The sequence below is a fragment of the Lonchura striata genome, chromosome 6 (genome assembly GCF_050655825.1).
Source record: "Lonchura striata isolate lonStrDom1 chromosome 6, ASM5065582v1, whole genome shotgun sequence".
NCBI classification, from domain to species: domain Eukaryota; kingdom Metazoa; phylum Chordata; class Aves; order Passeriformes; family Estrildidae; genus Lonchura; species Lonchura striata.
Window position 1 is genome coordinate 22487002 of NC_140708.1, and position 23256 is coordinate 22510257.

The 23256-nt window shown below is 48.6% G+C and overlaps 1 protein-coding gene across 1 annotated transcript; it reads right to left on the reverse strand.

Annotated features, from left to right (window-relative positions):
- Nucleotides 1-5419: 5419 nt before the first annotated feature.
- Nucleotides 5420-23071, reverse strand: SCD (stearoyl-CoA desaturase). Its single transcript, XM_021547778.3, has 6 exons — nt 22660-23071; nt 18662-18947; nt 11974-12104; nt 8487-8692; nt 7041-7273; nt 5420-5796 (listed from the first exon to the last, which is right to left on the reverse strand). Exons 1-6 carry the CDS (start codon nt 22684-22686, stop codon nt 5597-5599), a joined length of 1083 nt encoding a protein of 360 aa, XP_021403453.1. The 5' UTR covers nt 22687-23071; the 3' UTR covers nt 5420-5596.
- Nucleotides 23072-23256: the final 185 nt, after the last annotated feature.

Consider the following 23256-nt stretch of genomic DNA (forward strand, 5'->3'; position numbering starts at 1 on the left):
TGTTGCGCACACGCGGCTCCGGCCGCGGTGCCCGGCAGTAACCCGGGGAAGCCCGGCCCACTGCGGGTGTTCCCCCGATCCCTGCCCGGCCTCCCGCCTCCGAGGGCGCTGCTCGGCCCCGGAGCCAGCTCCCTCAGCGGCTGGGCTGGGGCGAGTGCCCGCCCTGCGCATGCCGCCCCACCGTCCCTCAGCGCTGCAGGGCGGCTGCGGTGCCATCGCCTCCTCTCCTGGGACTTTGTTCCCTCTTTCCAAAAGTCCCCACGGGCTTGTGGGGCCCGCATGGAGGGTCAGCAGCCGCTGGTGTTCTCTGGCTGTGGTTGGAGCGCGTGGCTTGGAGCAGAGCTGGTACCCAGTCCTGCTCCTGGGCAGTTCTGGGGGGATTGCTGCCCGCCCTAGGACACCCTCCCTTGTCCTGCTCCCATGGTCCTGGGCTGGACACTCGGGGTTCCTCACAGCTGTGTTCACTGAATCCCACTCCTGGGGAGTCAGTGGATTGCAGCTGGAGCATGGTTTCTCCTAAGGATCACATTGGCATCTTCTGCATGTTGTGTTCAGAGCAAAAAGATGCAGCAAACTCTTCCCTGATAGCCTGCAGCCCTCCCGGTTCTCCCTCCCTTGGGTCTGAACAAGCAGGCACTTGTTTGCTTGCTCTCTCCTACCCAACAGAGCTGGCTTGTACATTAACTCTTCCTTTCCTCTCTCCTTCTCTGGTGGGTGGGAAATTTTCAGAGGAGCAAAGTTGGGGTGCACTGGAATTGCAACCCAAATGTGCAGATTACATAGGAAACCAGGAATAGAAGTGGAAATACTTCTAGGCAGTGACCTAAAATGTTGAGCTGGCACTGCTGAAGGGCTTGATAGTGTAGGAAAACATATTTTGGGCAGGGGATTTAATAACAGTCTTTAACAAAGAGAGAGAGGTTGCGATTGGAGTTGCACTCATTAAATCCAGACAGAGGGATCATTAACTTTATTTTTAGGCTTGGCTGAATAATAGGGAGTTTTGAAGACTTGACTTGCCTTCTCTGTTTCACTTGTTTTAGGAGGGGCTGTGCTGTCACAGCTGGGATCAAAAGTGCACCAGATTACGAGAAGCAGCACCTCTCTGTCACTTCCAGGGACATGGTGCTGTGACCAGCTGATGAGCAGGAGCATTTGCTTTGCTTTTTTCTACAGCTCAAAGCAGCCATATGTCAAATTGGTTGGGTTGGTCACATACCTCCAGGTGGAAGAACACAGCTGCTGGATGAGCCTCAACCTTCTGTCTTTCTTTTCACCCCCCTGCTCCAACTTGCAGTGTGCTGGCTCTGGCCCTCCCACCCAAAGGGCTTTCCGGCAGCAGTAGCTGCAGCTGGAAACCAAAGCTTGGACCTGTTTTTCCAAGGGATTCAGCATGCCCAGCTGCAAGGGTCTGGCGGTACCAGCAAACATGGGCTGGATCAGGGGTCCCAGTGTGCTGCAGGTGGCAAAGATGTCACCAACAAAGCCATCCCCTCTGCCTGCTTGTGCACAGAGCAAGCTGGTGCCATGCGGAGATGCCTTACTCTATGCCACTATGATTGAAAGGCGTTTGGGTAGGGGTGCAGGGAAGCTACTATCAAAGTGATACTTGGTCAGGGGATTTCCCCTTTCCTTTCACTTCTCTCCAGCTGCGGAAGGGGTGGGGATAAGCAGGGACACTCACTGCTGCATGAGGAAAATTCCCCTGCTGAGGCTGATGAACCCGCCTGACGGGAGGCGGCTGCCGGTATTACGTGTTGTACCGCATGTGTATCCGCCAGCCACAAGGTCCTGGCAAGGGGCCCCGGCTGGAATTAACCTGCAGTAACCCCAGGCACAGGGCAGCCTTGGCGGGGTGTGCCTGCCTGGCCTGCGCTGGAGTATGAAAGCCATTATAATCCACTCATTCATGATGCTTAAAGAGCCAGAGGAGTTTTCCCCTTGGTTCTCCTGGAAGAGAGAAGGGTTTGGAAGCAGTAAGGCACAGCTTCCAAACTGATGGAAGTTGAATTCCCATCCTGATGGAGCATCTGGTGCTTTACCAAGTCATCAGTCCAACAAGTTTCAAAGTAACATCATTTTTATTATGAACAAATAAAATTTCAGATCAGCACAACCAGATGTCTGTTTCCATATTAGTAGAAATTATTTCAAAAAGTTTTTGTTTTTTTTCCACAAAACAGAGATACTACTATGCAGAAATCCCTAAGCTGTGAAAAATCTTATCCTACTCACTTTTCAACAGTGACAGAGCTTAGACAATGTGCAGATTCAACTTTTCCAATCCTTCCCTGAACATTCAACACTTAGATTTCTGCTCCTCACAGTATCAGCAGGGCTGGCAACGGTTTTGGAAAACAAACCAGTCCATGCTTCTGCCAGCAGCGGTGTGTGTGGTTTGTATTGTTCTTTCCTGTGCTCGGCTGGTTGGCAGCGAGCCTCACCCACACCTCTGGGAGGCTGGGTGTAACGCCCCATTACAGATAGGGAAACTGAGGCACAGTGTTTTTAAGTGACTTTGTCCCAAATCACGCAAGCGAGCGAGTTGTTAAGCTGGGAACAGGCCCCAGCTGCTTTAGCCATGAGGTCCCACTGCTGCTTTTTCTGCTTCCACCTTTCACAGACTCATTTAAGCTAAACATACAGACGATGCGTCCAGGACACAAACATGCCACCAAAAATATATATATATTTATAGGTATATATATATATCTCAAACAAAGTTCTACTTAAAGTGTTGTATCTGTTTCTTAATCTAACAAAAATTCTAACTCAAATACATTCAAAATCACCTGCACCCACAGTTCAATGTAGGCAATTAAATAATTAAGAAACCCCTTGAATGTTCATAACTCAGAAAAAAAACCCCTGCAAATAGCTGTCAATTCTTCTATGTATATTAAAGAAAGATTTAAGGCACCCAGAGATATTTGCCAATCTACCTTTAAAGTGACTGGACAAACACCAGGACTGTTTGGTTACTGCTCCTCAACTTCCACTCTCATTCCAGATTCTGGACCTGAATCAGCACTTGAAATTTGAAAGGAACCCTTGATGTCAAGCCCTGCTTCTCTGCTGAGAGGATGTGAAATACTGCTGCATTTCACAGCACACATCTCTACTGTAGAGTATGTCATACTACACCTTAAGGGCACCAGGAGCAAGGAAATAATTCTCCCCTTCTCACCTCCCCTCACCCCTTTCAAATTACTGGCTGGAGCAAATTCATCCTCTCTGGGGACTTCCATGAGTTCAGAGGGGTTTACACTAGAGCAAACTCAGCCCACAATTACAGAGCTAACAATGTTTTTTAGAGGGCTTTTTTTTTCTTTTTTCAAATGGTAGGATACAGCTCTAGCCACAACTCCCTTTGCCTCAGCCAGCACCCAGGAGGTCAACAGCCTCAGAGAAGTGAGGACACTGCCTCCTGAAAGCAGCTGCTGAAGGATTCTCTTCTCCATTTGTCCTTGTTCCTCTTGGCTGGAGACCACATCACTCCTTATGTCTCAAAAACTCAAAGGGTCCCATTGCTGAGCAAAAACAAGGTCATGGTGGTGGTGGGGAGGGGAAGGTGAGGAGACGGACTCATTTTCTGAGTAACAAGCTTGTTCTTGTTAAGGAGAACATCCCAGAGCTATCCTGGCTCCTGGCGAGTTTCACTGCAGCAGGAGGAAGCAAAGCTGCAGACACTCGCTCCCGTGAAGCTTCCCTGGCTGCGACGTGGCAGAGCTGAGGTGAGGAAGCTGGCATCTGCACTATCTCTGCCTTCCCTGGCCTGCCTGAAAAAGGGAGACGCTGCAAACCCCACTCCAATATCACTTTGTTCCAGCTACCTCTTGTGCTTTCCTCCAGCTCCGATTGATGCATTGAAGCAACAAAAACAGTACTATTGCTACAACTAATAATAATAGTAATAAAAATTAATAATAGCTAGGAGAATTAAGGGGAAAAAAGCATGTTCAGCTCAGTGAGGAGCATGATGCCATAACATCCAGAATGTAACCAACTGCCTGAACTCAAGCTGGTCTCTGCAACTTGCAGGAAATAACATCCACATGGATTTTTTTCCCCAGCACCCTCCAGCTGCATGCCCACATGGGCTCAGTAACGTAACTGACCTTTCTGCAGGCTCAGCCACCCTCGCTGCCTGTCTCACTGGCAAAGGAGTGAGGTGGCGAGATAGCTCGCCGAGGGGGCTGGGAGGCAAGCTAAGGGACTAACAAGGAGCTCATTTTGCCTCTCTTTCCCACTCCCTCTGGGCAGCAGGGAATGGCAAACCAACCCAGCAGACCCTGGGCAAGAAAGCACAGAGGCAGCTCACACTGGTGGTAGTGTCTCACCTTGAGGTCTCGACTTCCTCAAGCCCCCTGTGCCACCTGGCCCCACATTGGTGTTTGTCAGGCACTTGTTGAGTGGAGCCCCCAAGGATGAAAATACCTGGTCCTGCAGAAACCTTCACTCCTCCCTACACCTGCAGGTGCTGCCTTGTCCTGCCTCTACGCTCAGCGAAGATGTGGATCTGTCTGCCACCCAGAAGGGACCCTTTTTTCCAGCACATAAAGCAGCTTAGCTCAGAGGTGGAGCTTTGGTTCACATCCTTCTCCTCCTCTCCATTTTAGCAAAGTCCCATTTGCCAGCAAAAATCTAAGTGGTGGAGGTGAACAAAACTCACTATGGGCTGGTCCTGCCCTTTGGCAGGCAGCGGCACACCCTTCCATCTGTCCCCCTCCTCACTGTGGCTCTCCAAAACAGCTGTGGAGCTCAGAGTCACACTCTGCCTTCAGTCCCTCGTGGCACAGAGGGCAGTGCAGGGAGGGAGGCTGGGAAACCAGAGGGAGTGCAAATTAAGGCCACCAGCACTCCCTCTCCAGTGCCCACTGCTGTTACCGCATCCCCTGGCCAGTGGTGGACCTGGGGATCTGAGGGAGTCTGGGCACTCTTCTCTCCCCAGCCAGAGTGGCTAGGTGATGAGCAGCAGTGGAGAACACTCCCCAAGAGACGTCTTGGAAAGAAACAACTCTTCTTTCTGATAGCAAGAGCAAGGGATGGGGCTGCTTTTCCCAGGAAGAGCAGTTTAGCCATGACATATCTGTCAGCAGTCCTTGAGAAAAGAGGAGGGACAGTGGCAGAAACTTTGAGGGGAAGGTAGTGGGGAGAGGGTCACTGACTTTGGCTCAGCTCTTCATCTGGCTGGTTCAGGCTTCCCTTAACTAAATAGTACATAGCCAACTGCAATGGGCCTCCCCAGGCCACTTCCTACCAGCTTCTCTTCCAGGCAGAGACTGGGAAAATGTAAAGCAGGAGACATGTTAGAGAGGTTGGAGAGGAAAACAGAAAGGAAAAGGAGAGGAGGGAAAGGGTGGCCTTGTGTAATTACGTCAGAGTCCTAGATCTTAAATACATCACGCAAAATGCAGCGTGGGAGGGGGGTGTTAAAACTCATTATCATTATCTTAAGCAAACTGGTAGCATTATTCAGTAGTTAGTTAACAGAACATTAAACTTTTGTCCAGCGCATTTGGAGGGGGTGGGAAGGGAGAAAGGGAGAAAAAAGGAGGAAGGAGGTGTGGACGTGTGTGTAAAAGGGATCAGGAACTCAGCCACTCTTGTGACTTCCATCTCCAGTCCGCATTTTCCGAGCCAGGATGGCCTCCTTGGAGACCTTCTTGCGATCACTGGCCAGCCCCAGGAGGCACATGAGGTCAATGAAGGCTGTGGTTAAGTTGAATCGCCAGCCAAACTCACTGGTGGAGTAGTCATAGGGGAAGGTGTGGTGGTAGTTGTGGAAGCCTTCTCCTGAAAAACATGACCAGAGAGAGGATGTTGCAGAGCTCTAGGTGATAGACCCTTTATCTTGACCCAAAGCACCATATTCTTGTAATGGGCTTTGGATTGAGTCCAGGTTCCTCTCTCCTCTCAGCCCAATTTCACCCTTCTGCAGTCTACCCCATCTCATTTGGGCATGACCCAGCATGCCAGGGCTGAGGCAATGACAATCACAGAGTATTTTTGGTGCTTTAGAGGAAAGTAAGCATGTGGCAAGGAATGGTGAAAGGCCCTGGTTCCCCAGCTGCACCAAAAAATCCCCAGAGGATTCCTAATTGTTTTTCCCCTCCCACTACAAGAAATTTTCTAGTATTAATTCAGCTACCAGCTAGACCAGCAGCAAACCCCCAACAAACCAGGCTAATCAATACTCCTACAACACTGGCAGTCCTAATGTCAAATCCAAAGGACATTTCCAGATGGGGAAAAAAGCAGATTAATCAGACACTTCTACTAAGCAATCTACACCAGTCAGTCACTATCTGTTCTGGACACTGTCAACATAGGCTTCAATGCTCACCCCTTCAAAGACACTGCCTCGACTCCTGCTCCTACCACTGAGTCTCTGCAGTTCAAATCCCTCTCTACTAAAATTCAACAAGCAGATCCTTTGGTGGTGGAAATCAGTGGAGCCCCACTGAGGTACAGTGGTGCAAAACAGATGAGGATTTAGGCAGGGGAAAACAGATAAGCACATATGCTGAGCCTGGGATGTACTTTCCTAGATCTCCAAAATTTCAGTAAAAAACATGAAAGCATCTATCTTGTCTTACCCTCAAGTACCCCCAAAATCACCACCTGTCCTGAGAACATGTCAAAATGTGAACCTGTTGGTTTTCAAGTTGACAGATCTCAGACAGATATGCAGTGACGGCAGCACACGTTTTTCAATCTAGGTTTTTCAATCTAGTGAACGTGGCAGAGAGACCTCTGAACAGGGTAAATAAATATTGCCATTGAGATAAGAAGGTGGTAAGTGTAGCAGAGTCCTTTCCAGCCTGGAAAGAGTCTGATGGGAGCTGATAACCCCACTGCCCTTATGTACTCCACTGGCCAGCATGGGAAAGACCCTCAGATGCACAGGCTGGAAGGGAAGGGTGCAAGGGAAATAGGGACACCTGGATTGACAGAAATTTCTAGAAGCAGTTGCAGCCCCAGGAGGCAGTCCCTGCTCTACAGTCCCCCTGCAGCAAAGGCACAGATGCTGAACATACCTAGGGCCCCCAGGCTGACCAAGGGGTTCTCCCGCGGGTTGATGTTCTGGTCATACGGCCGGTTGCCAAACATGTGAGCAGCACTGTTCACTAGCCAAGTGGCATTGAGCCCTACGGTGTAGCGCAGGATGGCTGGAATGAAGAAGCTGATGATGATGGATTCATCCCAGAAGTACCAGGGCACTACAGCTGGCAGTGTGAAGCACAGCAACACCACTGAAGGCTTGTAGTATCTGGAAAGGAAGGGACCAGGAGGAAGGTGATCAGTGACAGAGGCAGGACAGGAAGGACTGATTCAGTCCTCCATTTGAAGGATTCATTCTCAGCTATACAGGGAAAATCAAGTGCAGAAATGCCTCACTCCTGAGCCTTGTATCTTTTGCTCTGGATGTGCAGAAGCCATGCCTGGAGATTCCCAAGTCCTGTCATCAGGCAAGAGACTCAGACTAAATCCTGCTCTCCTCACATCTGCTCAAAGCAGTGCCCCCATCACCATAAGTCGAGACACTCAGACACCCAGAGAAGCTGCTGCTTTTGGCCTCATCTGTCATTTGCTTCTCAGCTATATTGGTTCTCATAAAGGCAACCTCATGCTTCCAGGGTCCCACAGATGGTCCTTTCTCTATCTTTGGCCCAGTGCTGCAACTTCTCCTTGCAGACTTGGCTCTGCCTACAAATACACCCCAGCAACAAGTGCAAGCAAGTGGCACAGATGAGCATACAGATGAGCATGTGGGTTCTCTCACACTAGAAGAATGGGAACAGAGGAAGGTGAACCACTCTGATGACCTGCAACAAAAATCAGTCTGGCACTGTGCCTGATTTAGGCTGGTTACTATATGTGTTCAGTCCCACATCCCTGAAGCCCTTGCAATAGGCTCACCTGCTCTGGGTCCTGCTCCAGATGGCTGAGAGATACCCTACCCAAGAGGCACCAGTGAATCAAGACTGTTCTTCCCAGTTACTGCCCCTCTCACATCTCCATTTTCAACCCTTCTTTCACGATACTGTTTCCAGAAAACTGAGGGAAGAGGGGCACACACATGGCCTGGAAGAATTACAATCTCCAAGGATGTCTCAGAGGCACCTGTGTGTGAGCTCTGGGCCAGCCAAAGCAGCAGCTGGGCTGTGGGGTGAGCAGGTCTGGGGGGCCTTTGTGGTGGGAAGCTCAGCCTGTGGCTGGCAAGATGCTGCAGGGTAGGCAGGCAAGAGAAGGGTGTGGGAGGGCTAGAGGTAGCACTGGATACTAAACATTTCCCATAGGAGAGGAACAACTCATTTCTCACAGTTCATCTCGCAGCAAAGCCTTGGGCATGCTGAAGAGTCACATTTCTCACATGATGCTCCCAGTCCTTTCACATTCCATCAAAGGCACTTGAGTTCCCAGCCCATTTGTCCCTGCTCCTCTCCCCATGGTTCCCCACTAGGGTTGACCCCAGTACTCACTTGCGCTGGAACATCACAACTTTGTCAGCTTTTATGTCACTCAGGTCCAGCTTCTGTCCCTTCTCGATGACGTCGGGGTGCTTGCGCACAAGCAGCCAGCCAATGTGGGAGAAGAAGAAGCCCCGCATGGCATTGTGTGGGTCTGCGTCTGTTTCGGAGAACTTGTGATGCACACGGTGGTCCCGGACCCACTCGTAAATGTCATTCTGTAAGTCAACAGGAGTGCAAACCTAGGGTCAGGGCTGGGGACGTTCCCTTCACATTACAAAATGGCCTGAAATGTTGAAATACTTCAATCCTATTGACCTGAACTTGTATCAGTGGCATTATGCCTCATTAGGGTTTGGGGTTCCTGGCCTTTAAAACAGAGGTTGGGTTTTAGCTGCACCTCTCCAGTTTTTTGGGAAGCAGCTCCAGTTCAGTGCTGCTCTTTGACTGGCCAAGTCCGGGCTGGGAGAGTTGCACCACACCCATGGTGCTGCAGGCTCTGAGTGGTCAGTCTGTGCCCCACCCCTGCAGCAGCCACTCTCACTGCCTGGTGCCTCTCACCTATGCTTGGCTCCTGTCCCATCCCCATCCCTGTCCCCGCACACTGCCAGCCAGAGCTTGACCTGCCCCTTCCCTCTACCTGACATTTCCCATATGTCATCCTGCCTTGCTTGTCCTGGGATTGCCTAATCAGATGTTTAACTTCGGGGGGTCAAGGCTTCTTTTAACTTTTTTTTTTTTCCATTGGAAATCAAATAGTCTTAAAATTAAGGTCCCTTTTTAGAAGGAGAACAAAGACAACATTTCAATGACATTTCTCAAAAATACCTCTCTTCAGTCACATTACTGTTCCATTTAAGCAGAAAAATCAATACTGTTTGGAAAATGGCAACGCTTTTATCATTTGTATTATGAAATGATTGCTTTGGCTGATTTTAAGAAAAGATTTTCTTAAGCCTGTGATCATCACTTTGTATCAGGATTTCAACAAGCTTAAAGCCATGTATTACAACATCCTAGAAAACATGAAATACAGATCTAACTATGGCTCTATTACCTGTATTACGCAAGAGGCTCCTTAATCTCCTGCATACTCAGGACTCTTCCTGAAAACACTTTGAAAGTAGGGAAATGGCTTAACCATCCCTATTTCTTGCCTAGAAAGACTAAGGGACTTGTCCACACAGGGAGCCTGTAACAGAGACATGACTCCTCAAGTCCTTTGCAAGTATTGTAACCACTCCTCTTTTAACTGAGATAAAATGATTTACCTGCAGGCCATTCAAGAAGACAGTGATAGACATGGGCCAGGGTTAAACTCTTGCTTTTTTCCTAATAGTGGGAACTGCCACCTTTCTTCCAGCCAAATATCTCCAAGTATCAGCAACCCTTGCTGATCTTGGCCAGAGTTTGGTCTCTCAGTATTCCCCCAGAAGAGGGTGGCCCAGCTGCCCTCCCTAAGTAGAGAAACTCAACCAGTACCTATGCTGGAAAATTTCACCAGTAACCCAAAATCTCTTTCACATTCCAGACCCTACACAGCACCATGTAACATGAGAAAGCCCAGTCTAAAAGTTGAGAGACAACTTGGGCTTGCACATATGGGAAGGTTTTCCCTGTCTTGCTGGAGACAGGAGGCACAAACTTGGGAAGAGACCATTCAACACGGCTGGAACATGGTATGAGTTCATCCACCACATCCTGCCTACAAACAAAATCAGGAGTCTCAAACAGAAAAATCTGTATCTTAACCCAAACTTTAGCTCATTATCTTTTCTACAGGTCTTATTTTGGGACCACCTCTAGCTGCAACCCTGACTGAAAGTCATGACTTTCTGAGAAGAGTAAGCAAAGCCAAGGAGAATGTCTTCTTCCTTGGGAGTTTCCAGCTACAGAATATAACCATGAGACCCTCTGTTGTGCTGCAGCTGACAGGTCTTGCAGGTGGAAAAGCCAGTTGGAGGCAGAATTCACAAATTCTCTGAAAATACAAGTCACAGGTCTCTGAGCAGGCAACAGGCATTTTCTGGAGGATCTAGGTAAGACCTAAGACAGTCCATAAACTTCCATGATCTTAAAAGTTCCTGATCTCCTCTGCTGCCACTAATAGGAATGATATAAATTCAACATAAATCTTCTCTTGATCTCACTGAAAGTAACTAATAAAAAAAAAAAATCCATGGGGAATAGTATCGAATTTTCAGTAAAACTTTGGATTAGATCCTATTGAAGCTGAAATATCTGTCTGTCTCTCATCTTTGTCTATTCCTATCCCCTACAGCAATAGCTCAGCAAATTCTTTCCCCCTCTGCCCTATAACCCTGTGAAAGATTGTCTTTGTACAGGACTAGCTAATACACAGCAACCCATCCTGTTGCCTTGCTGAGTGCTGAACCACTGGCTGGAATCAGCAGCTTGGAACCTCCCCTTCCTCATCAAAGACTGCTGTTTGGTACTATCAGTGAAGAAATTGAATGATGTTTTAGAAAGTTTTTCAAGGCTTAAAAAACTTTATTTTGATTACATGTAAACAAAGTCATATCCTTTGGAGAATTACTTAAGAGCACCGCACAGATACTTTTTTGTTTGTTCACCTTTTTACGGCAGAAAGTGCTGCATTCTGACACCTTCCTGAGTACTTCCCACAAACAACCCTTCAGTACAGTTGGAGGATGGAGTGTTGTTAGGGCTGACTTATAGCAGCAAGCCTGACAGGATTTATTTTTCTGTACCATGCCAATCTGGGTTTTCACTCTGACTTCTACAGATTTGCACTTTTGTTTGTTTTGGGGACTGTGAAGTACTCTCACAGTAGTTAGGCAATATCCTGAGATTAGTGCTCTTTGAGAGGTGAAGCAATCTCCCAAGGTGCTTAACAGTGCCTGCAGTCACTTGTGCCACTCTTAATGGGCCCAACCCTTCTCTCCTTAAAATAGCACTGACCTGGGACAATTCTCTGGAAGCCAATGGAGTGATTAGTCCTAAATATCACTCTTTTGAACAAGAGAAACATCTCCTAAATCTCAACAAGTTCTTGATCTTTATGAAGTAGCAAATTCTACATCCTGTAGAATTCTATGCCCTTGGCTTTGCAGATGTCTTCTCCTTTTTCAGCCACACAACAAAAGGAGAGTGAGGCAACACCAGGATAACACTTAACACTTCCACACCTCATTCATGGGACCTGGTGCAAGCACAGGGAGACCACACCTTAAGCGAAAGGTATATTCCTGCTCCAGAGAGCCTTCCTACCCCTGGTTTTGGCCAGTTGTCCTCTCAACACTGGGTTTGTCTCAGAGTCAACCTCTGATGGGACAAGGTAAAGACAATGAGACAGACTCTCGCACTGCAGTGTTAGATGGAAAGGGCCGTCTTTTTCCTAACAAGAGGTAGTAGGAGAGAAGAACCTCTTCATCAGATTGTGTCCCATATCTGAGACAGGGATTCATAGGAGCGCTTCCTTCTGAGGACACCAGTGTTACGTTGAGGAAGCTCTTACCTGGAAGGCCATGGAGTTGGCAATAGTCAGGAAGATGCGCAGGGGCAGTGTGGCTTTGTAGGAGCGATGACTCCAGAGGCGGTGAGATCCAGCTGTGATCCCCAGAGCACTCACCACGAAACACAGAAGAGCTACAAAGAAAAAGAAAGTGTTTGAGCAGTTGAAGAAAAGCTTCAGCCAGAGCAATACAAAGGTGGGCCCCCCCCTAAAGCTGTATAAGCAATAGTGGAATCCATGGAGAGCACAGACTGGGGCAATAAAACTCAATGTGAGATTGCCCAAGCTACCAAGGTCTCCTAGGCAATGTGGGGCAAATCAATTCAGCTCTTCATCTCTAACAAGGAAGAAGGCTGCCCCTTAGAAGACTCACAAGGGTTGGTTCTTCAGCATAGTGCCATCTGTCATAGTGCAGATTAGTCAAAGTTGTATAAACTGGCTGCTTTCATAAAGCACTGTGGTAAAAGCACTGCAGTCCACTAGGGAACAGCTTCTCCCTTTCCTTCCACCCCAAATAATCCAGGCTCTTGTTTTCCTATCTCACCACTCCCCACTAAATCTCTTTTGCACTATTTTCACCCAGAGATGGTAGATAATCTTAGCATTCTTAAGAAGGACAACTCAAGCCCAGAGTTAGGCTTTTCTTCTGCTCCCTTTCTCAGCAGAAAAGGAGATTCTTTTTTCTCCCTTTCTGGCTAAAAAAAGATCTAACCTATAATCTCACTGAAGCAGTTCTAGCACTGGTTTAAAATCTGTCCAGAGTCTACCATTCCTAGGGGCAATGATCCCTCCATCTGCTCAACTCTGGCACCTTTCACAGAAGGAAACCCCAGAGCTAATGATCCCATGGCAGAGGCAGATGTTGCTGAGCCCTGTTGAGATTTGAGGCTGCTTCCTGTGTTCCCTCTTCACGCAGGGTAGAAGGAATTCCTTGCCCCTTTGGCATCTAGTAAAAAACAACATCCCTATCCCAATACATCACGAGTTCATATTTGTCCTGGTCTGTGTGCCTGTTTGCCCCCCTGGGGATTCTGGAAATTAACCTCAGCTCCAGCATCTGATCCTAAAACTAAAATGGAGTAAAGACCCCAAGAGTTTCATAGCAGCATTACACTACGAAAGTAGGGTTAGAAGAAAATGAGTTTGCAAATTAACTCTTCCCCTAGGAAGGAAGGGTCAGGAAGTTTGGCAGAAGGAGAGCATTCAACAGCTGGCTTGCTCTGCAAGCTCACACAGAAAGAGGGAAGGGTGCACATCTGATCCACCTCTAGTCCTCTGGGGGAAGCAATGCCTTCTTACCAGTCCCCCAGGGCACACTTTCCCAAATTTGCACATTTCAGCCAATTGTATCGATCATGAAAAGAGTTCTTTATTCCTTCATGTAAGTCCATGGATAGGAATTGCTGGTAGTATGCTTTATGTTCAGCCATTCAGTCCAGCCAAAAGGCTCTAATCAAGTTTTTCTTGAATCCAGAAAACCAGATACTCTGACAGAAACTTGTCTGGAATCAGAAATCTGAGACCTGTGTCAGGCATGGCCCGGTTCTTTAATTCAAAATAATACAGGCTTTATTTCCGATCATCTGCTTCTTCTTCTTTCTGTCACCTCCTTTTTGTTTTTCTACCAGCCTAATCTCTTATCCACTAAAAGCCTCTCTTGGCTGATTTAACATCATCTTCTGGCCCCTTAAACTTGCATGAACCCTTCTCACTTCCATCCCACTGCACAAGAGTGACCTTCCCTGCCTGCTGATCTGACCGTGATTCCCCATCTTCATCTTCTCCCTTGGTTCCCCTGCCTGCTGCTGAATGCAGCACAAGCCTTGGACCAGCACAACTCTGCCTTGTGTCTCCCAGCACCTTGGCAGACTTTCAGAAGAGCCAAGCATGCAAGTACAGCAGGATCCAGCCTTTGCAAGAGACAACAGAGCTGAACAAAGCTCACAAAGCTGCCCAATACAATTACACAGACAATTCTCAGAATTTGCCTGTGGATATCCCTGTTGGGAAAAGATGACACCAGCAGCAAAGACATAATCAGCAAGTACAGGGAATCACAAAAGAGATGTGATGGGCACACCAACAGACTCCAAACCCAGACAACCCAGTATCTGCTTTTGGGTATCCTTTCCTGGTAGCTTTTGTAAAAAAATTGGAAAAGTACCCACTGCTTTTGGGTGCCCCAGCATAGAACAGACTCAGCCTCCATCCAAAGACCATTAATCTCAGCAGCTCTTGTTGACTTCTCTTGGAGCTCTTCTCAGGTCTCTACAAAGGCCATAACTCTCTGAGTATAATCCTGTGCTGCCTGGCCTCTCGCCTGTGTACAGAAGCTGTAGTTTATCTAAGGGGCAGACACTTTCTGTGGGAAAGCAACTGATTCTCAGTCTATGCATTTGTGGCACCAGCCCCACAGAAAACCAGTCTCTACCTGGAGACAATTAAATCCATCAGCCATATCTAAGAGTTTATGTAACAGTGACAGGATATGCACAATGATTGAAATCCTTGTGGAATACAGAAGAATCCAGCACCCTTATGATTCAGAGTGTTCACCCCCACAAACATGTACAGTGATGATCATTGTATAGTCAGGGAATCAGCATCTCACAGGGAAGAAGAAAAACTCCTCCAAGATCACCCACTAAGAATTCAATTGGAAAGAGAGTAGGGAAGGTGAAATAAAATAGCACAGATTTTCACATCTGCACTGCAATGCTGCCCCAGCCTGAAGGACTTAGGGACCCCATCAGCTGAGAATTCAAAATCATCTTCCATACTGTGTTTTGAACTACATTAGATTCAAAAGATTGGCAACTCACAGGTGATATTCCCAGTGACCCATTCGACTGGAATACAAAGAACTATGACCACTGGCAGTAATAAGCACTCAGTGCTGCAAAAATTAACCAGAAAACATTCTGCATTCAGTCATAGCTATGACTCATTAGGCTTTACTTCTTTAGGGCCAAGATTCAGACCCAAGTTATGATGAGAAACCAGGAATGTGCTGAAAGCATTGCCACCTGCAGTGAACACCAAGGATGTTTATATGAAGAGGTGCTCCTGATCCAGCAGGTGTCCTCGGGCTTTTGCTCAGTGCAGGACTGTTCCCTCCTTGCTGCCCAGTCCCTGTTTGCCAGGTGAGTCCTGCTGCTCTCAGGAGAAAGATACCAGGGGCAATGAAATGTACAGGCTGCATAAAGGGAACAGTGTTTAGGAGGAGCAATAGGCTCTGGTGTCACTGAAACCTAACTTCCCTGCCACACTCAGAGAAGCACACCGCCTGCTACTTAAGCCTGGAGGGAACACTAAGTGGAAAGGTGTTGCCAGCTGTAGTCTTGATGGGAAAGTAAAAAAACCACTGAAAATACTTTGCTGGTCGTATCTCTGGGGGTAGTATTGGCTGAGATTTTTCAGACTGTCAGAATTGCCTAAATTACCCAGCAAGGTTCACCTTGGTCCAAAGATAATACAGCAACAACAAAATATGGTATCTATCCATGCTTCTAGAGCCTCTGGCACTGCAGGGAACTGAGGTGTTGACAAAGCACCATGTCGAGAGGAACCATTCCTATTTACAGACACTGCTGTCCAGGTCAACAGGAGCTAACACAATTACTGTCAGTCTGCTGCATCCAAGGGCTAAAAAGACTACCCACAAATCATGTTTCCAGGGAGGATCTGAGCAATTAGAGAAGAAACTGCCCAGCACCTTTGCATCCTGCCCTTTTAGACTCAGTCTCTGTGCCATTTGGCACATTATGCCCATGATCCTTGAAAAGACTAAGCAAGACTTTGAGAAGTGCAGTGGAAAAGACAATAAATATAAGGGGAACTGACTAGAAAGCCAGTGCTGGACAGGCTTGGAGAGCTCTTGTGATGGTGAGCTCTCTCACCTGATCAACAACCCGAGCTCATTCTGGGAAGCTCTGTACCAGAAAGAGATCAGGGGATACAATGCACACAGCAACGCAGAACAGCAAACAATGATGAAGGCAGGGCTGGGGAGCTTGAGAGACAAAGAGGAATCAGCACATAGAGAAATGAAAACAAAAGAGGACAGTCACCAATATAACTGGTTTCAAAGGGACAAGAACATCAAGGAGACAGTGGCCTGGATGAAGTGGGTATAAGCAATAGATAAATTATAGAAGGTAGATGAGCTACCAGGCCCCAGAGATGCCTGTTGCAACACAACAGAGAACACCGGGGACCATGCTAATTTTATATTATATGTACACAAGCTATCTGAAAAACAAACAAAGAAACAAGCAAAATTCCAGCAGCTCCAGAACTACCATTGCTAGAGCTGGCCTGCCATGAGCCCATGGTGTACTGCCAGGAGCAACCTCAGTCTCTGCTGCACTATCCTTGTGTGTAACATGGGAGCTGTAGTCCTCTCCTTGCTACCAGAGGGTGATGGGAAAAAACAGCAAGTCACTGACATGACAGCCACAAATGCCTCGTATATGCTAAATAAAGGTATGAGCTGAGAAAAGAGCAATGCAAGGAGCAAGAAGCCTTGCTAGAAGGTAGAGATGTAGATCAGAGTATTCCACTTCCAGCTAGTGCTGGAGGAGAATGGACTATGAGGGAACTCCGACTTGGCTGGAAGGTGCCATGAACGGTGGTCCTTTCCCGGAACAGGAGTGCAGGACAGGGAGCTTGGTGGAGCTACTCCAGCTTTGTAAGGCCAGATAGGTCTTCAGCCAGTCCAGAACAGTGTAGTTCCCCCAAACACCATGTCCTTCTCCCATTCCCAGAGCATGTGACTCCAGAATTCACCATGGAATCTTGCAGTGCCTCACAGTGGCAGGAGAGCAACTGACACTTCATATCAGAGTTGGGCGAGCAAGGAGAGCAGGAAGGATTGACATCAGATAAAAACCAAAGCAGATTCCTGGGAAGTGCCATGAGATGCCATACAGACATCCTGAAGAGACACACGGTTGCAAAAACACTGCCTCAGAGACCATCTTGGGGTAGGGTGGGGTGTAGCAGAATGCAAAACAGCATTAATTTTCTGCATAAAGATGCTTAAGGCCCCTTAAGTATTCCAAGGGCACTCAAGGGAGAAGGGTTGGATGGATTTGGAAATCATGGAGTATATCAGCAGCTTGAAATGAAATCAGTAAATTCAACTCACTTTTTTGCCTTCTCCTTGCCCTAACATCCTGAAGTTATCTGATTAGAATTGGAAGACCCAGGCTGTCATCTTAGTGAGAGAAGCCAGCAGTCTTTGCTTAGCCCAGGGATGGGACACAGAACAGGACCAAGTGCCCTGAAATACTCCTCAAACATAATGCTGAGGCTGCATGTTCTGCCCAGCTCTGACAGGCCAAGGGAAAGTACAGCCTGTCAGGCTTTTACAAGGGAAAGGCCCAGCAAAGTCTTCTTTCACAACATCCCCCTGAAAGGCCATGCTGGCTGCACAAGGGAACACATCAAGGCCTCTGCTTTTGCAGATGCTGTAGCCAGACTCCGACTGTTGCCTCCAGTGAAGTTCATCCCCAGACCTCTGCCTGTGAGAGGCTGTTGTGGCTGCAGAGGAAGAGTCAGCCTGGCCATCCAGGAAGCCATCTCCTTCCTGGTTCAGCTGTGATACCTGTTGCACACAGCCATTAGGAAGACAGGGAGTGATACTTTGAGAGAGTGACAGACCAGGTGGATGGCCCCAGGGCCCATCCATAGCCAGGCTGACCAGGAAACAGGAGCACTACTAAACCCAAAAGCCACCCCAGCAGACCTCAATCTAGACTGCTTCTTTTTGTTTCAGGATGTTCTGTTTCACAGGGAGGCAGGGGCTGGATGCAATCTCTTGACCTCCCTACTGGGAGCCATTTGGTTTCTGGACTCCTCCAGGGGTCCACACAAAGGCTGATGGAAAGCAAGGCTCTCCTGCAGAGTGGGCCCTGGGCCCAGCTGTCTTTCAAGCAGTCAGAGGAGAAGTTTGGTTCCTACCCAGGGCAAGATCTCTGAGAAAGCAGAGCTTTGCCTAGCTACCTTCTGCTGGGTTGTGCTTTCCACTGGAATTTGCTGCCTGGAGAGACACTTATTTATTTTCTGAAAGTTGTCAGGCTTAGTTCCGGGATGACAGTGGCTAATCTGTGTTTTTTTACGAATGATAAAAGACCTGAGCTTCAGACTTAATTCTTGACTTTTATTTTCAGCACAACTGTATTTTGTCTCTTTTCCCTCATACATACATTGAGGCTCTGTGGGATTTACACTTCCCTGGTAAGGACAGGAATGGTTCTCATGTCTGGGCAGCAGTCTCATGCCAAATAGTGTTCTCTGCCTTGCCTCCCCAAAAACCCATTAAGGTGCTCTTGCTAGCATCTGTCTAACTTTCTGGCACTTTCACAGTACTCTATCAAAGAGTTTTTGTGCTTCACCCCAGAAGCAGCTACACATTCAGGATATTTCCAATCCTAATGTCTGTGAATCAAGTTTTCTCTTTGAGCAGACAAGCCAATCTTTCCCTCTCATGTATGACCTTACAAGAGACACTAGCAAGCCCTCCCACAGCTTGCTATGAATCTGGCTGAAGAGCTGCTTCTAAAAGAAGCCCCCTGCTTCTTTCTCTCTCATCCCCAAGTCTGTGGGCCTGGAGGGGAAAAGAAATACAACCCACCTAACAGATTTTGGGATTGCAGATGCCAAGAAACAGATAGAGGAATGTGCTTACCCCACGCCAGTGTCTGGATCTTTGCAGAAGGTATCAGCGTCAACGCGAACAGGGCCCCCAGGTGCAGCAGGCTCATGAGGATGATGTTCCTCCAGACATATCGCAGCGGGGGCTTGGGGCCCTCCTTCTCCCGGTAGGTCTCATCAAAGATATCGTCTATCATGCCCCGGTCTCCTGCCAAGTCCTCATGATTGAGTAAGTCCTTCTCCATGACCGCATTTCCATTCCTGGTCACCCGGGAGGTGACTGTGCCACCAGCGGAGGTGTTGGAGGTGGAGGAGAACTCCTTGAAGAGGTAGCAATGCATATTCGCAAGAAAGGGAAGAAGGGAAAACAAAATAAGAAATTGGTGGATATCAATTCAAGAAATAGAAACACATGCATCTAGGCTGGCAGTGTAAAGATTGACAGCCTGTAGTTTCCCTGGAAGGCTCCATTCTTTCAGCTGAGCCCTTGGCACAAAGAAAAGCCTGCTCTGGCCACATGGAGTCATGGCCTGAGAGGACGGGGACCTGGTCTTCCTAAAGAGGAGGTGGATGGTAGGTAAGGTGCCAAAAGTAAAAAAAAATACTTGAAAGCCAGTCTCTTTTCCACCAGTAGCTTTGGTGAGATTATTTGCAGTCTGCAAGAATTTTTATTTTCTTTCAGTTTGATTAGTGGATGTTTTTTGGTGGTTTGTGGTCTGGCTTGTGCATAAGCAGACAACAATAAAGGAAATCTTGTGAATGGACAAAGAGGTGGGAGATAAATATGTTCTGAAACACAGTTTTGTAATAAATCAGTGGGCTGCTCCTGATATCCTACTTGTCACCCCACCTGGGATCACAGGGCAATATCAGGAAGATCCACAGGGGGATTCCTCTGTGGTGCCTCCTTATCTCCCTGCCTTCCAAGATGGGATGTGGCAAGACCAACATGCTTGAAGATCAGTGGATGGAGGCAATCAGGTGAGGTACTTCTAGTCAGAACTGCAGCTACTTATCCTGTGCCTGCTGCTAAGACTCTTATCCCTCTCTCATTTCCCACCCACAAGCAAACTGAGGCAAGGGAAGACAATCCTCTGATCTATGGCCACCAGCGTGCAGAGAGGAAGTTTTAAGCGGCAAAGTTGGCTCAGCTTGGCTCCTGGCTCCCTTCTGTAACTATGACACAACATTCCCTCAGAACATGCTTGTTTGCCCTGGCTGAGTGACAGCCAGCCCGATCAGGCATGCATGACAAAAGGAGCAGGCAGGACTGACCCTAATGAGACAGGTCACTGAACCCTGAATCACCGATTTCCATCTCCATCCAGCCAGCGTGTGCTTGCTGGTACTCGCAGCCCTTTGTCAGCCCCAAGCCCAAGTGTCCAACGTGGCCCAACCCTGGCAATGCCAAGCATGTGGAATGCAAGTGGTGTGTCCTGCACACATCACCCCATCCCCTGCCCCCTGGGACACATCCCTCTGCCACCCAGACTGCTGCCTCCATGAGTGAAGGGGCACAAAAGCTCTGCCAGCAGGAGCAGGAGAGCTGAGGCAGCATGGCCAAGCTGGGAAACCTCCTTTCCCAATAGGAATCTCTCCTGAATTAACAGCAGATTCCCACTCAGGTGTTCAGGATTCATACAAGACCACCATCCTGCCATGGCCTAGTTTCCTGAGGGAGGCATTAAAATCAGGCCAGGCGGCTTACGTGGCCACCCCAACTCCTCCCTTTCCCAAGGGTTGAAACTAGAGGGTTACTGACATACCTTCCGATGGGGAGGAGCTGCCAAGGCTGACAGATTCCCCACATTTGGGAAGTAAAATGATCTCAACAGAGGAGTGCTTCTAGTTTTTCCTTGGGGAATCAAAGGTTTGAAAGGAAAAAAACTGGACGCAGAGTATCCTGCTGCCTTCACTGCATGCAGACAAGCTGCTGAGCTTGGAACTGGCTCTTCTGCATCCTGGCTATAGTCTGTCTCTGCCTGCTTTCCTAGTTAATGTTTTGAGGTATGATACTCTCATCAGCTGGAGAATTTAGAGGTAATCACCACACCAAAAGAGCCATGAGAAATAGCCTCTAATACAGAGATTAGGCAAGGAGAAGTCCTACCCATTCCCAAGTGTTAGATATTTTCATCTAGCATTTTGGCAGAAAGGTACAATTTTCTTTCTTGGCTGCAAGACAATATACCAAAAAGACCCAGACTTGTCTATGCAGGAAAAATTCCCAGCAGTGATTGGTGGTATAATTAGACAGGTAACACACCCCACATGGACATGCTGCTTCCAGAGTAAGAATGTGGGGTTGGAGTTGCATTTTTCTCCTCCGTGGTCACTTATGTCACTGTCAAAGTTACACAGGGGCAGAGAAGGAGGAGGGAGAGCGCAAAGGAAACAGCAGAGAGGAAAAAAAATCTCTTCTGGAGTTGTAGTAGCCACATGAGGAATTTTACCAGCATACTTACGTTGCTGGAATTACACTGATACAATCAGAGTGGTCATTTCTCACATGTAAACTAACCTTGAACAAAAGGGCTATAAAGCAGCTGTGAAACAGCTCCACCGTTACAGATTTAGTGGGAGGAGCATGGGGGGAAGAGGGAGGGAGAGAGGTAGAAAGGGGGGAAACAGGAAAAAAAGAGGATTTTTATCCCCTCATGACCGTAGTGGTTCCTACTGAGGAAAATGGGATGGAGATTGATCTGGGATCTAGGGCTGAGAGAGGGAGGAGGCCAGCTAAACAATTGTCATTAGCTTTCCCTCATTTCTGAATGACTTTGCAGCTCTCATCTGTAGAACAGATGTTTCCCCATCTACACCACCACCCCCCAACACTGAACATGCTATAGGTGACCCTGGCATCCAGCCAGCTTATACAACCAAGTGCAGCTCAGAGGTTCCTGCACCGGGCACCGTGTACAGGCCCCAGGGCACTGAATCTTGGGTCCAGTATATTTGAATATGCCCAGCATGACCCAGGGACAGGATTCTTTCCAGCTTCCAGGATATGACCCAAATACATGCCAAAACCATGAAACATGGTTTGAGCACACTGCCTTTGACATCCATTTTGGGAGGTGAGAAAAGTAAAGTTCTTTACATCACAGCATCCCTGGAAGGTCATGGCACCTGCACAAAAGCACCAAGGGAGACCCTGGGTGCTGGTGACAGGAAAAGAGCAGGGGTATGATTTACATCCACTTCTAGGCATTGGCAGAGGAGGGAAGGATGGGAAGGTGAGAGCACAAACACCAGAATCAAGTGCCTGCCTCCTCCCCTTGGGCAAAGGGTGGCTGCTGTAAGGGTCAAAAATAAGAATGAAAATCTCTAAAAATCCAACAGCTCCACATGTCTTACTGGTGTCAGGTTATTATTCAGACCTTCTTATGCCAAAAATGGGCACTGTCCCTATTGCATGCTTGCTTGGCTCAAGCAATGCAGACACAGTCATTCATTTCATCTGGGCGGCCGGCTTTCACCTTGCGTCTGTCCTACAGAATCTTCCTGCTGCAGTATTTGGTTTTAAAACACTGCAAGTAAAACCCCTTTCTTATTAAAAATAAAATGAATTAAGAAAATTTTTTAAAATCCCAGTCTGAGTATTATCAAAAAAACTTATGACTTCTTGGCACAAACGATCTTCTTGAATAGCCCTTCATGCTATTCAAACACCCAGCATGTTTTGATGGTTGCTTTCAAAATAAACCTGTATTTTACGCTCAGTCTACCTCAGGGCACAGGATCCAGGAAGATCTCCTCAAAGGCGGATGTCTCCGCTTCAACCATGGGCTCCCCACCGGGCTTGGGGGATGTCTTAAGTTACCACTGAAGCCCTTCGCGTGACGGCTGCGAAGCGGTGCGAGAGGACACGGGCACACACGTGTGAATACGTGTGTGTGTGCACGCACAGACACGCGTGGGTGCCCAGACCTTCCCCAGCACAGCAGCAGCGCAGCGCTGTCGGAGCCGCGGAGATGAAGGAGGAAGGGGCGAGGGGAAGACAAAGCACCCGCACCCCGGCACCCCGCTTACCTCCTCCTGCAGCAAGTGCGCAGGCATGGGCGGCCCTGTCTCTGCTCCTCGGCGGCGGTACGCGGGCGCGCAGCTCCCCGGCGCTGGCGAGAGGCTGGCTCCGGTCGGCTCCTCGCTCGGCGAGCTCTGCGGTCGCGGAGGCGGGTGCGGAGGTATTTAAGGGGGGCTGCTCGCTCGGCGGCTGGCGGGGCCGGGCTCTGCGCGCCCCGGCCTCCCGGTGACCCCCTGCCCGCGGCTGGGATGCGCGGGGTCAGCGCGGAGGGCGGCGACTCGCGGCGGGGGCCCGGCTCTCGACGTAGCCGGGGGGAGAGACGGGGCGGAGCGGGCAGGGGGGCAGGAGGGAGGAAGGATGCTGAGGAAGAAGAGGATGACGAGGGCCAGGCTCTCTCATGCTGCCTGGCTGCTTTTTTCTTTTTTTTTTTTATTTTTTTTTCCCCCTCCCTCCCCCTTGCGAGCTGATTGGTTGCGGGAAATTTGGTGCCACCTCGGCTTGCCCTCGCCATTGGCTGCCCGCAATCTGCTGTTCGCTCCCCGCGGCGCGCACCCTGCGCGCCCCGCTCCGCGCGCGGTCCCGCGCCGCGCTCCGCGCCCGCCGGG

Bases quoted from the DNA above. Each gene is read 5' to 3' on its own strand.
- SCD (XM_021547778.3), bottom strand. From the start codon at position 22,686: ATGCCTGCGCACTTGCTGCAGGAGGAG. The intron at 18,948-22,659 runs GTAAGCGGGGTG...TACCTCTTCAAG, and splicing joins CGCACTTGCTGCAGGAGGAG to GAGTTCTCCTCCACCTCCAA. The intron at 5,797-7,040 runs GTATGTTCAGCA...CATGTTTTTCAG, and splicing joins GGTCAGCCTGGGGGCCCTAG to GAGAAGGCTTCCACAACTAC.